General features: G+C 34.3%; 1 protein-coding gene across 2 annotated transcripts in view; it reads left to right on the top strand.

The window, feature by feature from the left end:
- AFG2A (AAA ATPase AFG2A) overlaps nucleotides 1–19529 on the top strand; it is a 129942-nt gene that overhangs the window by 107182 nt on the left and 3231 nt on the right. The window contains exon 16 of one of the 2 annotated variants that reach the window (XR_015749237.1): nucleotides 407–516. Coding sequence is in view for 1 of the 2 variants with exons in the window: in XM_026667035.2 (XP_026522820.2) it covers nucleotides 407–571 (165 nt within the window). In the remaining variant the exon portion in view is untranslated. Of the gene's footprint in view, nucleotides 1–406; nucleotides 572–19529 lie in introns of those variants that run through there. The other variant, XM_026667035.2, reaches the window with a different exon arrangement.

The following is a 19529-nucleotide window of genomic DNA, read 5'->3' as shown; positions in this document are numbered from 1 at the left end:
GAAGAAGCTGAAGAAACAGTGGACTGCTTATTGCTAATTGCTACAATAAGATTATGCAGACTAATACAATACCAATAGTATGACAAAGAAGCAATGCATTGGAATATCTGCAAAAAATACAATTTGCCAGCAAGTAAAAACTGGTGGGACTACAAAATAGATAGTGATAAAAATGAAGAAACTATAGAACTCTAGGGCTTTATTATAGTGTTCAAACAGACAAACACCAGACACATAACACCCTTTATGTATTTTATTTTGTATCATTTTGAGTTTAAGCTACATTATATTACAGAAGTATCTATTTTAAAGTGAATACTACTTTCATAAATAGTATATAAGTTTTCATTTTATTTGTCAACCTTTTCTGATGTATTAATAAGTCTATCTGACTTTGTTACTATAGGCATTGCTACGACCTGGTCGATTCGACAGAATTATATATGTTCCTTTGCCTGATGAAGCCACTCGCAGAGAAATCTTTAAAATTCAGTTTTGCAACATGCCAATATCTTCTGAGGTCAATTTGGATGAGCTTGTCATACAAACAGAAAAGTATTCAGGAGCGGAGGTAATATTTTTCTAAATGAAAACTTCAAATTCATTATGACCTGTTAAGCTTTGTACTTTATTGTATTCTTCCTTGTAATACAATGAGTTAAACAGATATTTGTGCATTAACAAATTGTTGTAAAATCTATTTTATCTTAATCAGCATAACTTCAGCTTTTCCTATTCTCTTCAAGGAACTGCCATTTATGTGGATGGCATTTCCACACAGCAGTTACTAGAAACATAATATGAAAATGCTGTATGTATGCAATGCTTTGTTCTGTGAGTTCAGTGTGTATAGTAGTGTCCATAGTTTTTGCATAAATTCTTCAGTGGGGTATGCATAACTGACATTTATGTTTTCAGACTGTTGCAGGCCTATAACAGAAGGGTAATCTCTTTTCAAAGGAAAATCTAAATAAAAATAAATGTCTAAAGAAAAAGCTGAAAACATTTTTAAACGTTGGTATTTTGCAAGTGTAGAATTTTTACCCTTGTTTAAACATTTCACATACAAAAAGTGCAATCATTGTTTATTTTTATATCAATGAATATATGTTTTAAACCAGAGCCACCTGATTTAATTAATAATTATTTGAATAATTTAATAATTTAATATTTTCAGGGTTTCCAATATTTGATTTTCTTTTTTTAAATGCAACTTGCATTATAAGATATCCAGGTGTAAGTATTTTAGAAGCTTTTGTAGTTATTTCTACTTTAAATGTTACACTCTAACTTTGGTTTCCAATGTTTCCCTTAATTTAAAATACTTTAAAGTCACACTGATTTACAGATTTGAATTCAGTAGCTGATATCCTTTTTAAATTCTTTCCAATACAATAGAATGCTGAAAAGAAATGTTTTTCAGTTCTGGCTTTAAATTAGGAGTGTAACTAAGTAGCACCACTATTCCAATTTTCCTTAATCTTAAAAGCATCTAACTAAAATTATCAAGAACAGTATTAATGATTTCAATAAAAGAATATTGGCAGTTTTATTGTTTTTAAAAAGATGTGCAGTAGGGCCATGCATACTTTGAAAATAATTCAGAAGCAGTGCTTCAGACTTCATGTGAGCAGGAACACGGCATTTCATTGATTTTTGTTAAAACAGCTTGTCACTTTTATAGCTTCTGTGCAAACCTGACAAAAAGTTATGGCCGGTTTTAAGAGAAACCTCTTTAAATTAGCATTCCATGGAAGATAATTGTCAGTCTTTGATAAAGGCTAGTATATTATTTAAACCAAAAAGTTTATATATTTATTGTTTAAACTTGTTCAGGATATATGAGAATTCTCCTTGCTTGATTTTTGTCTGTTGCAAACTAATTTTGGCATACCAGCTGAAACTGACCAATTTTGGCAGAAGTCTAATCACTCTGAACATGTGCCACATTTTTTCTGTATTAATCTTAGCCTACTTTCAAGCTGGTAGTGAAGCATACTGCATGCCTAGAAGAAATCTAAGAAAGAATTATCCACAAATGGTCTTTCAAAATTATGTGCGACAGATATTAGGTATAAACTACCAGAATTGCTAATGAGAAGACAAATTAGCATTTCCAATCCAATGTATGGAACAATTGTGTATCCTGACTTGGAAAGTATCTAGTAGCAACTAAAGCTCTAGTAAATAAAAGAACTATGGGTATTTTATAACAATTTAGTATGAGAATTATCACATTTATAGCCAGACAATAATAGAAAAGGATGCTTATTGAAACAAATAAAGATAAAAGAAAAATTGTAACGTTTTGATTATGTTCTGATTATGTATTTGTAAATACTTAACAGAAACTTTAAACACTGTCCTATTAAGGGAAGGTTATTGTCGGAAAATGCAGAAAGGGTATAGTACCCCAAAGTCTCCTGAAAATTATTTGTACTCTTTCCAGTTGAATTATGAATATTTAGATTCCTGCTTAATTGACTGATTTGCCTGATCCACGATTAAACATTTCAATAAATGTCATTATATAGGTTATCACAAGGTGGCACTGGACTTAGTTTATATCAGGATGGGGTCAAGATTATTGTTCTTTTCTCATTAAAAGGAGAATCCATTTGCCATTACTATTTTCCAAGATTTCCAGCATGTTAGGAAGAAAAATAATCTATGCTCTTGTCTAGTTTGTGGAACATTGTGTCTGATTAGCTGCTCACTATAGTAAATGCTTGAGAATGCTATTACAAGTTATTTTGCATTTTTTAGAATGGATACAAGTTATTATATATGTATATACCTTCAAAGAAATTAAAGTATTATAACTTTCCTGAATATTCCAGAATGAATAATTTAAAATCTATTTCCTATTCATCAATACAGTGTTTCTTTTTTCAAATTTCATAAGTGAAATTCATTTCTATCAACTACAGCTTTGATAATTAAAAATAGTAAGCCATTTAAGTGTAATGCAAATTCTGGAAAAAATGCCTGTATAGGTAGATGTACATGGTCATAAAATTAAAAGCACTGGCCATATTAAATCACCGTGACTGAAATATATAGGCATCTCTCCTTTTAAAATAATTTTTATAGGCTAATTTTTTTAACGTGCTATCATAATAGAAGAATGCTTGCTGATCAATAATGTAAAAAATGAATATTATATATCCTAACTCTTTTTGTAGTAACATTATAGAAGTATGCTTAATAAAAGTAGAAGGTAAGAGAATTCCAAAAATGACCTAAAATGTGTTCAGAAATGCAGTTCAATGTGACCACCATAGTTATTTAGGTGAGATGGGCAGTGTATAGATTTAATAGATAAATAACCTAATGGATACTTTTATAGATTAGCTAAAAAGAAATAACTTTCTTCAGCTTTGACTGTTGACTTACAAAGTGACTCCTGAGCAGTCCCCTAAATTCAAATTTGTTTATTTATTTATTTGTTTATTAAATTTATATGGTACCCATCTGATTATCCAGAGCCACTCAGTGGCTTACAATGAAAAGCATCAAATTCATTTCACATATCCAAAAGCCAAAGATATCATTGAAGTGCAGAGATATAACCAAGCTGTCTTGAAAACTTATTTTGAATTTGTAGTTTTCTACCTCCATAGCCAATGATGGCCTGCGGCTTTGCTCCGCATTTGGAAGGCTGCCCACTGGGTGGTCGAATGCATCAAGAAAGACACCAACGCAGGTTCTATCTTGGATGAGCTGCCCCGATCACAAGTTCGGGAAGCTCTTTTATTAAAAACACATAGTGATACGTCACAAGCAGTGAAATTTATCCAACCATTAAGTTACATGAGAAGGAATATTAGTGCACACATAGTTACATCCAATTACAGTGCATGGTCAGTGTGAAAGGTACAAAGTAACAAATCAGCGCCTGCATTACAGTTATTCGCCCATGATGACGTGTTTGTTGATTGATGATCTCTGTTCCTGGTACGCTTTCAGCCTACGTGAGGCCTAGAGGCCTTGAGGCCTGGTATGTACCGAAACTGTAGAAACTAATTTATTACTGCAATGGCCCACTAATAGTTTATCTAAATATCTCCTGGAAATGTTATTCTTCTTTTCCCATAATGTTGATAAAGTCAATATTTTCCATGCAGATGACATGCACATGTGTAAATATAGACATAGAAACAGATGTGTACACATAAATCTTTGTTTCCATATATTCTTCATATCTTCTTTCTTGTTTCTTTAATATGCCTCATTTGCATTTTAATATATGGAGAGCAAGGACAGGAAATAGAAATTGATGTTTTTCACCATCTTGTGCTGGTCATTGTATGATGTGTATATACATATAAATTACATATAAAGTATGTGGGAGAGGAAACTGCATTCTGTCATTTACCACCTGCAAAAAAGAGAAAGTAGCTTTCTGCTACTCAGCTGTGCTTCCCATCGCTTTTCCCTTTCCACGTAGGGCATGTCAAAATTTTCAACTTTCAATTTCCAAACATTAGGGGTATGCTCCAAAGTTGTGACATGCCTTGGGGATTGTAAAGATATTTTGGTTATTTTAATGTAATTTAGATGCGCTTGGTAAGTAACTACACAAATATCATAACTTTTTAACATTTTTTTGTTTCATTGTTCCAATCTTTCCTAGGCCCATACTTCTTTATTGTTCTCTTCTTGGCAATGGCTTATGGTAAAGAAAAAATATGTTGCTTTTTACAAGCAGTTAGGAATTTAATTCTGGAAGGAAATAGAAAGTCTTCTGGAGAACTGAAATTGATTTGTTTCTTCAGGTTAGTTTTCAAAATATGCTCTAAGGAAACCTGTTCTTACAAATTAATTGTAGTATTTAATCAAATTAGATTATAATAAAACATACATCATTGTAATCAAAATATATTGATTTTTATTATGTGCCAAAGCTGTTGTTGGATCTTATGACCCATAGTTAGGATTTCTTCTTGAGGATCCATTCATAATTTGAATAGTTATCCATAATTTGAACTTTTAGTTTTTGCACCAGTGCACTCATTGCCACTGAAACTGAGTCAAGGCATCTATTCCTTGTAGTGTTCTTCTCTTTCTACCATATTTCCTAGCATTAGTAGGATAAAATTTGTACTTTCAGTGAGAAGTCTGGGCTGATTTGTTCTGTTATCCATCTGTTTGGTTACAAATTTATTGAAGATTACTATAATTATTATTATGATTGTAATCTTCATAAACAATCGGAGCATTAGAATTTTAGTTATCAGATACCAAAATGAATCAGGCATTAGAATTTTAGTTATCGGTTACCAAAATGAAATGAAATGTTTAAAATATCAATTTCAACAAAGCTTACATATGTAGCAAATAAACTCAGCCTAATTTTATCAGTGTTTCTTCTTAATTTTACAAAAGTTACTGATTGCACAATTTACAACTGCACAGCTTAGCTTTAATTAAAACTTGATATCTACTACATATAACTTAAATTGTTGGTGATTTATAATATGTTAAAATGACATATTGCTGTGTGGAAACCTGCACCATACAAATCTGGTTTAGGTAAACCTTTTTGCTTGGAAAACCTTTATGTGATTGAGATTGTAGCCAGTTAAGGAAAAAGGAAAAGAAGTGGAATCAAAAGCTAAAAGAGAGTGCCCCAAAAAACAGCAAAATCAGAAAGATTGGGAAGAATGTGCTGGCTCTTATATTTTTTTAATACATTTTATTGTTCATATTTTACTTTAGTTTTGAATCCAGTGAAAATAGCTGTTAGCAACATAATTCAATGTCACTGAAGTGGCATTTCTATTGCTTCTGTTTTTGCAATCTAATTTAATAACCTGGGACATTGGAATTATTATTTGTCACTTCTTATTAAAACTTTTGCCCATAAAAAGTGCTACATGGATATCAACATACATATTCTACTGAGTTTTAAGTTGCTTGGCATTAGGTATATTTAAATTATAACTACCTGAAGACATATTTTGATAGGATGTTTATTCCAAACAATTTTAGTCAGGAACACATTGTGCTGCCTACTTGCATTTCTAGTTCTGTGCCAGTTAATTGAAACTGATGTCAGATGATATCATATTTAAATACAACAAAGATAGAAGTAAAAATATGGAGACTATAAAAATACGATATCTAGAAAGATTTTAATTAATGTTGAATGATTTCAAGGGTCTTATTGAGTACATTGATGTATTTGATATGTCATTTGTTTTTTATTTGCATTATATCATTTATATGTAGAAATTTTTGATAGTATCATGTTGGCCAAAATCATCAGCTGACCAATCAATTCTGTAAATTGTAGAGATAAAGTGATCCGAGTGCCGAAAATGTGAGCACATGACCCCATGAGTGTGTGCGGCCATCATAATTCTGAAAACAGTCAGAAGTTTTGGTGCCAGGTCCAAGCCCAAAGATGACACAGTGAAATCCAAATAAGTCCAGGGCTCTATTTGTTTATATCTGAGAGACAAAATCTCTCTTAAGCTATACTGGTAGTCCCCCATTCATTTAGTGACTGTTTGAAGTTACAAGGGCACTGAAAAAAGTGATTTATGACCGCTTTGCACACTTAAGACAGTTGCATCATCCCCATGGTCACATGATCAAAATTAAAATGCTTCATATTTATATGATAGTTGCAGTTTCCCAGGGTCATGTGATCACCCTTTGCTTCTGATAAGCAAAGTTAATGGGGAAGCTAGATTCACTTACCAACCGTGTTATTAACTTAAAACTGCAGTGATTCACTTAACAACTGTGGCAAAAAATGTCACAAAATAGGACAAAACTCACTTAACTGTCTTGCTTAGGAACAGAAATTTGAGGCTCAATTGTCATTGTAAATCGAGAACTATCTGTAGCCTTCTAATCTAATAGATATACCCTGGGAGATTCTAGGGTGGCTTTCCTAAAACTCTTCCTCCCTCCCAAATTCCATTCCATTTATTTTGGGCTCCTGTCTGGAATGTCCTGCCTCCTCTTTGGGAAATCGTGATGCTTTTTCTAGAATTCCCCCTTCCTATTCCAGCTGCACATTCCATCACTTTGGAAGGTCTTATATAACTTTGCAGGGTCATTAAGAGACCGGTCATAAATCAAGGACTACTTGTATTCCACTTTATAAAGCTATATTGTCAATTCTATCTGACATTAATATGTCTGCTTATACACATATATCTGTCAGTGCAGAATAACCATAAGTAAGGATGCTCCCTTATAAACTATTGGCAGCAGAATTTTGATCAGTAAATACTTACATTTTTCAGAATGTCATAATTCTAGATGAAGTAAACCAGTGATATGATAACCACTGACTTTTACTTTATCTTCTTTAGTAAAATAGATGTGCTATTTTGCAAAGTTGTAACTTATTGTGTTGTTTCAGGTATCTGTCTTTTCAAATCAGGTTCACTTTGTTGATTGACAATGTGAAGTATAATATTACCTCACTGTCCGTGATACTTGTATATATAACATAATATATATAACACAGGTTTAACATTTCATTCCTCAAATATTTTAACAATACAAAGCATTCTGAGACCTTCCACATCATGTTTGTTTCTGATTTGAAGACAAAACCAAAAGTTTGCCAAGTATTTTTAAGTATTTTCAGATGATCAGCATCTACGTTATAAATATCCATAATTAATTAAGTTACCTTTCCAATGTTAAGAAGATAATTTGGAATTGTTTCTGACAGGTACTATCTGTACAGAAAATGTGTTCCTTAAGTGACCTGATAACATTTGTTAGCAAAGGCAAATGTGTATACCCTAATATTAGAACTATGATAACAGACAAGTGTGCATTATTAGTGCACTATTCAGTAGTATTTATTCATCTTTGTCAGTTATGAATTGTGACTTTTGAAACCATAAACTGAAAATCATTATGTGTAAGATGGATAAAACATCTTTTTTCCCCTATAACCCACCAGATTTTGGAAGCAATCTGTTGTTCCTTAAACTACATCTTTAATCCTTCCGTCTTGCAATAATATCTGGTATTAACTTTGTTATTCATATTCATAGCAATTTTAATCAGTGAAGTTTCTGCATAAAATTCATTTAATGTCTTATGCATCAAGTACATAAGACATTAAATGAATTTGTATGCTATTTGCAAACTTCCTATGTAGTAAAATTACTGAAGAATGATTATATGAAATCAATGCATGATGTAGTTGAATTACCTTTTTACTTGCTTTGGGAAGATCATGAACATGGGACAGATCCTTAGATGAATTGTGCATTCATCTGAAAGCCTGAAATGTCTCATCGTACCTGTACATGATTCAAGGGTCAATATATTTTCTCCACGGACAGTAAAAATGACTATTAATAAACATGTAAATATAGAACATGAAAATTAGAGTAATAGAAACAGTGAAAAACCAAATATTGCGGCAAAAAATTACCTCTTGTTTCTGTTGATGCTCTATTTTAAGTTAAGTAGAAATCTTTAAATGCCAATTAGTTATAAGGAACTACTTCAGTATACAGCTCACTAGCAATACTATACTTTATGCACTTTGGAGATTGGTTATGGGCAGAGAACAAATGCTTGGAATCTTCAGTTAATCCTCCTTATGTTATTAGAATTAGAATCTATATTTTACACATCTTCTTATGCTCCTGATTCCTTCATTTGCAATGTCAGAAAGTTTTATTTTTACTCTATTTTTGCAGTCAATTCTCCATATAAAAACATATAAGTAGCAGAATGCAGCATTTAATGGAATTGAGTAGTTGACTTTATTTTTCAAAGTACATGCCCTAAACTTATTACAAAGGAAAATCTGAATTATTTTTTTTATCTATAGAATCAGATACCATAATATTCGTAGTTTAACTCCTAGGTTTTGTGCAACTATTTTAACACTCAAATTTAAGTAAATATGGTATGCTAGAATTCATATCTTGTTAATGATCAATTGTTACATAAATAATTGGTGTGTGCATTTATTATAGGTTAAAGTTTGAATTGATCACAGGGCCAAATTAGATAAGGTAGCAGAAATAGGATGATATAATTTGTATCTTTAAAATGAAGCTGCTATTAGAGTCAAGTTGGATAAGGTTTTGACATTCTTATTTTCTTTTCTTCCATTTAAAATCCTTTTTCCTTAAACTTATCAATTTAAAAAGTATAAAATTCAGGTAACTTAGATAAAATGAGATGTTGGGCATGTGGAAGGAGGCAATGATTTTTTAAAAAAACATTTTCTTAGCACCATCGCTCTAATCTTATTTCATATACATTTTCTCCAGTTGTTGTTAGAAAAAATTCTAGAAAAAATGTGATATATCTGAATATCTGATCACAAATGCTGTAATTCTTTTTTATGCCAATGAGTCAGTGTTGACTTCTGGCAACTGCCCTGATTAGCCCCTGCAGTTTTCTTGGCAAGTTTTTTTGGAAGTGGTTTGCCATTGTCTCCTTACCAGGGCTGAAAGAGTATGTCTGACCCAAGATCACTCAGTGATCATTTATATATATCCTAAATGTCAATGTTAGGTATCAAAATCATATGGGTGTGAATTACTTTTACTAAAGGTAGAAATGACTGCATAGATATTCCCAATGAGCTGAAAAAATTCTGAATTATTCTTCACTTGTTTATTTATTATATGAATTGACAGTGAAATAGAGCATTAAAGGAAATGGAAAATTAAACAATTTGCATCAGAAATGGAACATTACAAGAATGTATGACAACAGCAATGGCCATTCACACTTCCTAAACATATAATGATGGCGAGGAAATGTATGCTAAATGGAAAATAACAAGAGGAAGAAGGGCTAGGTTTTCTTAGCCATTTTCTTAAGTAATCTGTATATATAAAAGTGAAATACCACTCATGCAGCATCATGAAATTTCCAGCTTCATAAAATCTACAAACTTGAAATTTGGCACGTATATACTTCTTGGCTTCTAGGTGCTCACTAAGAAAGGATTTTCGAAATGACCATTAGCGCATTAGTATTCCGTATATTATTAACGTGCTCTGATGCTAAGGAGTTCTACTCCCTCTCCCCACCTGAAAAGAACTCTGTTCCAACTGCCAGTTGCCTCGCATTTCGTTACCTTAGTAACTTCACAGCCACTCAGGTGATCTGAGGACACAGACAAACCTCCAAGTAGCCTCAATGACTCTGTAAAAGGATGCAAACTACTTCCAAACAGGAAGCTACTTAGGCATCAAAGGTTGTAGTATTTTTATTACCCACCATCCAGTCAGAGCTGAAGAAGCTCCTTGAATGAGAAGCAAAACATCTTCAACGAAAAACCAGAAAGTCCAATTGCCTCCTGTAAAAAAGCACTTTTGGGACAACAGTTGGAGAGTTGTATTAGGTAGATGGATGGATGGATGGATGGATGGATGGATGGATGGAAAGGAAAGGAAAGGAAAGGAAAGGAAAGGAAAGGAAAGGAAAGGAAAGGAAAGGAAAGGAAAGGAAGGGAAAGGAAGGGAAAGGAGGAAAGCCTGGGCTCCTGCATAGCCTGATCACATAGTTTCATTGCAAAGCACAGGTATCCAGCTAGTCTTCTATATGGAAGGAAACACCTTCTATACGTTATATTATTGTTAATAACTTTGTTCTCCAAATAAAATTTCATTTGCTAATGTTTTTCTTTGTTTAATTATACTAAATATGTCCAATTGGTTTAGCCTAGTTAATAATAGGTTTATTATTACTTTAATAAAACGAAAAACTATTAATATTGAATCACTCTAGGCTTTTTTACTTTCACAAATTGTTAGACATGTTTAAAATATAGCTGATACGTTTAACTTTTAAAGTAAAAACAGATGGCACATGCTTCTTAAATATAAATGTTTTATTTTCAGAAAGCAAAGCTTAGTTTTAATACTTTGGCTGAAGAAAACTATCTACTTTGCAACAAAAACAGTAAAATATTGGTATGATGACTGATACCTTGTTACTATATGACTAAAATAGTCACTCAGGAGACTTTTTGCATTTTTATATAGCCAGTTGTCCATATAGTCCTGAAAATATCATGAGTTCATCAAACTGACATTTACCACATAGCACACTTTTCCCCATTCAAATAAATCTTAAAACACCTTCTATATGAGTCTAGTATAACAGTATAAAACATAAGAAATAATATACTTAAACCAGGTACCATAAATATAAATGGATATTTAAATAAATCCTAGATATTTGCCAAGCTGAAACTATATAATCTGTTTGATCACTATCCTAGGGCCTCTGCTTTGAAATTGTTACTTAGCCACAATGGAGGCATGCATATGCAAGTATTTATTCTCCTGGTAGATATTCTTTTCATGTAATATTCACTTAATTTAAGCTGCTTTATGATGGTTTCGCTAACTTCCCAGCCTCTTATTTTTTTTAATTTTAATGGCAGTTTATCTGATCTAGTATGCATCCACACAAACACAGATACACAAACATAAAATATTGCATTTGTTTTAACTTGTATAAGCTTCAGGGATTTTCTTATTGATCTTACAGATCATAGTAGTGTTCTAGTTGCCATAAAATTAAATAAAAAGTAACATATTTTTCCCTCCTGGACTTATGAACCCAATCAAGAACTGCACTGATTTATTCGGAATGATGCCCCAGTTATTAGCCTTAAATAAGCCTATTCTATCTTGATATTCTCTAAATCATTTGGGACTGCAGTAGTTAAATGTAGGCACTGGTTCCAAGTAAGTTGATACAGCACAGATTTAATTCTGTTTTCAATATATGGTAACTCATTAGACTATAGAAATCCAGATGACCACTAAATGGTGATTAAGAGATATAGTGAGTTGAATAGCTGTAAGTTTTTTGGAGCCCAAAACACATAATTGATCTATTTCATCTAGGGCCTGCCAGAACTGAATGCTTATCTCTCTTTCAACCTCCATAAAAAGGAAAGCTTGGAGATTGGACAAAAGTTGTCTATCACCGTTACATTCAAGGATAGCCTTTTGAAAGGGAGTGTACCACCAAAGTAGGAAGCACCACTCACTCTTGCAAAACAGCATTGATCTTTGCTTGGATTCAATTACTTGCCTTAATCAACTAGGAAAAATGTAGACCCAGGACACTGGTGCCAGAGCTTATATTAATAAGGACTCTGTTCTCAGAACTGACGAGCTCTTCTCTGGTAAGCAATCTAAAATACACGTCAATCAAATTTACATAGGACCTTACATAAGTCTGCCTAGCTCATGTCCAACTTAGGGCAAAACCAAGTGACTTTATTTCACAGATGCCTAGAATAGTCCTCACAGCAGCCCTGCAAGGGCTCCCTCAGAAGAGATTTGGTTTCTCATAAGAGGACCTCTGGCTGGCCATCTATGGACCTACTGAGAACAGAGAAATAAGCTTGCTTTATCAGTCTTATTGCCACAAAGTCCTAATAAAGGGTTTTATTTATGTCTGATTAGCATTATTGTTTATCTGTCTCCAGGGATACTTTAGGTGTCTTTTTGATGCTTGTTGCATCAATTCCTTGATAGGGAAGAACTGTTCATAGTCACTTAACTGTTCATAGTCCCTCCCGCTAAGCGTGCAGCATCTACCGCGATAAATTCCTCTCATCAGCTGCTAGTAAAACAATCAACCCGTTCCTTGCAGACTCCTAATACTACCTCATTACCTCAAAACTACAACTTTTCTACCTCATCACCTATATCAACGATTAGATAATCAATTTCTATAAAATATTTTATTAATGGTTTTATTAATTTATTGTTTTAATTGATTAGTGTGATTAGAGTGTTTAGTGCAAACAGTGTGATTACTGACTAGATTAAAATATCAAAATTCATGTAATTTAATTGAATAGCAAAATCATTGATTTAGTGAATTTAAATGAACAGTGTGATTAATAATTAGTGTAATTAATTGATTAGTGATTAGAGTAATTAATTGATCAGGCTGATTGTTGCTCAGGAATATTATCTGACTTGAGAGATTACTACAATTGATTGTTTGATATTGTTTGATGTAATATTGGCTATATAGATTACCCAAAATTGTTCCTTTAATTAATTCAATCAACGTACTATTTTACCAATCCTACCATGCCAAAAAGTAAACCTACGTCAAACCACAACCTAAAGAGAAGATAATCCCCACCAATGAACCACAAGACTCCTGCACATGCCTTAAATGCTACAAAAATCTAAAGGATAATAAATACTCCATCATATGTTCTCTGTGTAAAAAATACACTCATCATGACTGCTTGGGATTACCTGAGCAAATGATTAAATACCTAGAATCATCCAATGAGTATCCATATTTCTGCAAATCATGCATACCCAAACTGGATCTGTCTGAAAGAGATGATACCATCGAAACCATTGAAACATCCCCAATCATCGAAACCATTAAAACATCCCTCAACACCATAGTAGCATCCCTGGACGCCGTAAAGAAAGAATAACCAACCTTGAAAAAAAGACACAACGCAAAAACCTGAACATCAAATAGCTACAAACCACATCTCCATCCATCAACCACAATCCAATCCAAAACCCAATCCACAAATAAACACAACCCAGACAAATATTGATATCCCAATCCTCATCAGAGAAGCTGTTGAGCGTGAACGAAAACGTCCAAACGCCATCTTATTTGGACTAGAAGACATCAATGTCAATGATGACATCACAACTGTCCGAAACATCATCAGAGATTATCAAGCATCAACCATCTCCGCTGATGAAATACTTGACATTTCCGCATCGACCGAGAGCTCAAAAATAGAGACGGCTCTGTGGCCCCACGCTTGTGCAGGGTCATTTGCAAAACGAATCAAGCAAACGTAAATTCATTTATACTATAAACTCACTGCCAAAACCAACACCAACCACAAGAACCTCCGTTGCCGCCCTGACCTAACCATACAGCAACGTGCCCGCTCCCGTGTACTCCGCATCGAACTCAAAAACCGTCTAGACAATGGAGAGAAGGACCTGTACATTGACTACCATGCTGACTGTATCAAAAGTAAGCCACGCAACCCAATTCTCAACTTTTACCCTCAACCACAACCCTACCTCAACCCATCCACCATCACCCAAGACTAGGCACGCGCGCCCCCAACTACCTCAATTCTAACTACTGCCGGACTTAAATGCAAACTACTCAATACAAGAAGCCTCCTGAATAAAATACCTGAATTTCTCATCCTCCTTAATACGGCTAACTTGACATTATATTTGTCTGTGAAACATGGCTCAATGCATCTCTCCCCGACTCCATTACCACAGTAAGAGACTATCATGTTTACCGATCAGATCGTGAAAATCGTCGAGGAGGTGGTGTTGCTATATTCTATAAAAAATCCTTACATCTAAAAAATATCCAAGTTACCCAGGAGCTTGCCCTTCCTGAAACCATCATCTGTGAACTATCCTTAAATATCACAATTCGATTCTTACTATGTTACAGAGCACCTGATTATGACATCGAACATGTAAACAAGCTAAATACATTACTAACATGGGCTACATCCTGCCCATACCCTTTTATCTTTCTTGGAGATTTCAATCTACCTCATATCGACTGGACCCTAAATAATTGTACAACTGAAATCATACACACAACCTTCTACAATGCTATTACAAATCTGGGACTGGAACAACTAGTAACCAACAACACTAGACTAAACAACTGCCTCGATCTCATCTTCTGCAATAGTTTGAATTTAATTTACGGAATACAAACTAAAGAACCCTTTTCCAGCAGTGACCACAATATGATTGACTTTTGTCTCAACATACGTCCACACAAAAATCACCTCAATGATGTAATCCCCAATTATAACTTCAAAAAGGCAACTATGATCTTATAGACAACGACCTCTCATCCCTTGATTGGCAATCTCTATTCTCTGGATGCAATACCGTTGAAGACCATTACAACATATTCTTACTTGAAATCAAAAGAGTCATCATACTATATGTTCCAACAACAACTCCCAAAACAAAACAAAAAGATTACCCATATCAATAAGGAAACTTCAATCCAAAAGAGATCACTCTGGCGGAAAAACAAATCTGGTCACGTTGCCAATTTCAAAAACCGATATAAAAACTTATGCCACCAGATAAAGACCGAATGCACCAATTATCACATTAAACAAGAAGAAAACCTTCTAAGCACCAATTCCACCCGTGCTTTTTACAATTTTGTAAACAACAAACTAAAAGACTCAAGGTCCATCCCTCCTTGATAGGACCTGATGGTAAAGACTGCTGACGACACCATTAAAGCCAACATCTTTAACACATTCTTCGGCTCAGTATTTGTAAACAGCAATGGATCTTGCCCAGTATTTCCTAACCGTACCACAGATAACAACAATGACCTAATACATATTGATTTCACAGAAGACAATGTTGAAAATCACTACGCAATCTAAAACCATCCCTATCTATTGGACCGGATGGAATATGTGCCTACTTCTTAAGAAAGCTATCCACTGCCATAGCCAAACCTCTAAGCATAATCTTTGAAAAATCTTTCAGGACCAGCTCCTTGCCTAACCTATGGTCACAAGCCACAGTCATCCCCATCTTCAAAAGGGAGACCCAAGCCTAGTTGAAAATTACAGACCAATCTCCTTATGCTGCGTCACCTGCAAAGTCATGGAATCAATTATTAACCAATCCATCATCCTCCACTTAGAGACAAACAACCTACTCTCCAATAAACAATTTGGTTTCAGAAAAAAACTATCCTGTAATCTGCAACTCTTACACTGCAAAAACATATGGACGACACAACTCGACCAGGGCAAAGCAATAGACGCAATCTACATAGACTTCTGTAAAGCCTTTGATTCAGTGGTACACGACAAACTACTCCTAAAAATAAAATCCTATGGTATATCTGGACAACTGAATAACTGGATAGAAGCATTCCTATCAAACAGACAACAAATGGTCAAAATCGGGAGAGTCCTATCAAATCCAGTACCTGTCAATAGTGGTGCCCTCAGGGCAGTGTTCTAGGACCAACTCTCTTCATACTCTACATAAACGACCTCTGTGATCATATTAAGAGCAATTGCATTCTCTTCGCTGATGATGTAAAGCTGTTCAATACTACAGACAATACTGCTACCCTACAAAAAGATCTTGACTATGTATCCAAATGGTCAAACAAATGGCAACTTCAAATCTCAACAAATAAATGCTCTGTCTTACATATTGGCAAAAAAAATCAGAAAATAATGACCCAAGCTCTGTAAAGGACCTTGGAATACTCACCTCTAATGATCTGAGTGCTAGAGCCCACTGCAACTACATAGCCAAAAAGGCATTAAGAGTTGTTAACCTAATCCTACGTAGCTTTTCTCTGGCAATATCACACTACTAACCAGAGCATACAAAACATTTGCTAGACTAATACTCGAATACAGTTCATCAGTCTGGAACCCTCATTACGTATCTGATATTAGCACAATTGAGAAAGTCCAGAAATATTTCACAAGAAGAGTTCTCCACTCTTCTACTAATTGTAGAATACCTTATGCCACCAGACTTGAAATTCTAGAACTAGAAAACCTTGAATTACACCGCCTTCGGTCTGACTTAAGCATGGTATATAAAATCATACATTGCAATGTCCTACCTGTCAATGAATACTTCAGCTTCAACCATAACAACACAAGAGCACACAATAGATACAAACTCAAAGTAAACCGCACCAAACTTGATTGCAGGAAATACGACTTCAGCAATAGAGTAGTCAATGTCTGGAATACTCTACCCGACTCTGTAGTCTCTTCCCCAAACCCCAAAAACTTTAACCTTAGACTGTCTACCATTGACCTCACCCTTTCCTAAGAGGTCTGTAGGGGGCGTGCATAAGCGCACCAACGTGCCTACCGTCCCTGTCCTATTGTTTCTCTATTCTTTTATTTTTCTTATATGTACCCATCTCATGTATTCACAACTATGTATACACTTATACTTATTATCTTGTAAACAATTGACAAATCAAATAAATAAATAAATAATAAATAAATAAACTTATGCCTTAATCACCATCCAGCTGGCCTGTTGCAATGATGTTGTCCTTGAACATCAATTGGAAACTCTAGCTGTTTTAAAATACAGTGACACACACAGAATATTGGACTCACAACAAAAACCCATGTCACACTAGTGCTATGTGAGTTGGCTTGCAGTGGGCAGTTCAAGATGCCACGAGTCCCACTTACTTGTGAAAGTGCTTATACCATAGTTCTGCCAATCTGCTAGATTTGGCAGGGTGCACATATTCTTGGTCCTACCAACAAAGCAGTGTCATCTTATGGAACCCAGGAGGTGTGCCATCTGTGTAATATGGAGCAGCCTCCTCCCTGACTCAATCCTTGTTACAAGATGGGTGGCAAACAAATTTAACAAATAAACAAATATTAGCCTTTGGGGAGACTATGGGTTTGGATGTTAATGGAGCTAAATTGATTTTTAGGGGCCTCCACCCCACATTTTAAAATTGGATTTTCATAAATTGTTTTATTTATGTTGACTGCCCAGAATTCCTTGGGTGGATACGAGTCCCACATTTGAAATGTGAATGGATAGAGAATGGCCTTCCAGTCTTATTAGGCTCCCAGGCGCATAAGGCGTATCTCCTTACAGAGGCTAGGTACTAACCAACTAATATCTGTAAAAGTAAGCAGGATAGTCAATAGTGGGGGGAAAGGAACCACATTCTCCCTCATATAGTGACTTTTTAAAAAATGGTAATATATAAGCCATTCACTTCCAAATGGTTCTGGGCAGTTTTCAGTGTTCACTGCAGATAGAAAGATACATTGTTCTAGTAAATATTGTTTGTTTTCAGCATTAATAATGATAGTTATGTATAAGATCTTATTTATAAATGATACTATGTATAAACTTTTCTTCCCAGATATTTTACACATAATTTTAGAAGAATTCATGTTTTGATAAATGAACTCCTTTTCTTAATAGGACAATTCCTAAATTAATTCTTCGCAGAATAAGGGGAAAAAATACTCAAGAAGGATGACATAAATTTATTTCTCTTCCCTCTCCATATTTTTTCTTTCATATTTATATACATATTTATTTCTTTTTGAAGATAGGTGTATTACTCCAAAAAAAGAATTGGCTATTGAGTCTCAGTTATGCTTTTGCTGTGCTTTGAAAGTGTTAACTTGCTATAGTTTTTATTTATATGCTCACTCCTAAGAGGAGAAAAAGCTAATTTGTAAGTCAGTCTAAGATTAGTAGAATCTATTCAAGATTTAAATAAGCATAGCATTTATAAATAGAAAAATATGATAAAATAGAAATTAGAGTTGATCTTTTTCTGTAATTATTTAGGTTTTCATAGATAGTGAATGAGATATAAATTACAGTTACTGTTCCTTGGTGGCCTTCATATTTTGATGCAAGTATGCCTTTTGGTCTTTGTGAGTTGGCCTTATTTATGATTTAAGCTGGCCCATGGGACTGGTTTAGTAGGAGTTGCACATCAGAAAGTTAGGGAAAAGGAGTAAATGCTTTTTAAAAGATTTGACTCTTGGGGTTTCCTTTTTTTCTTTTTAATAGGGCTCCATTTTGGAAGCTTTTCAAAGTCCTGCATGCTGAGTGGGAAAGTTGGAGTTTCCACTCCCTAATCCTGCTTTAAGAAGTGCCTAGGAGGGTGCATACCACAGGCTAGCCCTAGGCTTGCAGGTAGTTGTCATCCAGGAAAGCTCCACGTTTGCACTATTCACTATCCACCACAGGATGCCAATCTGCTCCAGGTCCCTAATCTCTTTCTCACATAGTCTCTTGTAGCCATCTACGGGGAGGAGGGGATAACTTTGAAAGAAAAGCATGGAAAAAGGAAGCACAATTTAAGACCAGCCTAGCAGGCTGCCAGTTCCCTGTACACACATTCAGCCCCAGCTGCAGCCGGACTAAATTCAATGGCTAACAGGTGTTCTTGGCAGACGATGCATTAACAAAGCTACTTAAAACAAAAATACCTAAGATTTTAACACAGAAGCTCATTGCTTTCCTTCTCTTTCTCAAGGTTCTTTAAAGTTTTTTTCCTAGTACTTCAGATACACAAAAGCTGAAAGAGACTCAGCTTTTTGGAAGAAACTAACTGCTGAAAATCACAAAGGGTCATTTGAATTGGCCATTCACTTCATCTGATTTATAGAATTAGCCCTGGGTCTATAAGCCTATGGTTTATGCAATAAAATAAGCTATATTTGAGAAGGTTTTCATCTGGGAAACTGAATCCTGCCTCTAAATATTAATTTTAGAATCTGAGTGGTTTAAATCAGTCAGAAGTCAAAATTGCTAGGAAGTCTCCTAGGATTAAGTAAAATAAATGAACAACTCCTTATTGGTGTTTCTGACCCCTTTGTTATATACTCATGATAATTGTGTTGTGGCAAAAAATCCTTTCATATATTCTGAATACCTATGGTTGAAGGAAGAACCACAAATTATGTACGTGAGAATCCAAAATAAAATTGCTGTTTCTTTAAT

This window comes from Notechis scutatus, chromosome 4 (assembly GCF_049901735.1).
Source record: "Notechis scutatus isolate UNSWTSFEM ecotype Mainland chromosome 4, rNotScu1.2, whole genome shotgun sequence".
NCBI classification, from domain to species: Eukaryota; Metazoa; Chordata; class Lepidosauria; order Squamata; family Elapidae; genus Notechis; species Notechis scutatus.
Note: the sequence above shows the minus strand (reverse complement) of the source record. Positions and strands in the feature narration are given on the sequence as shown.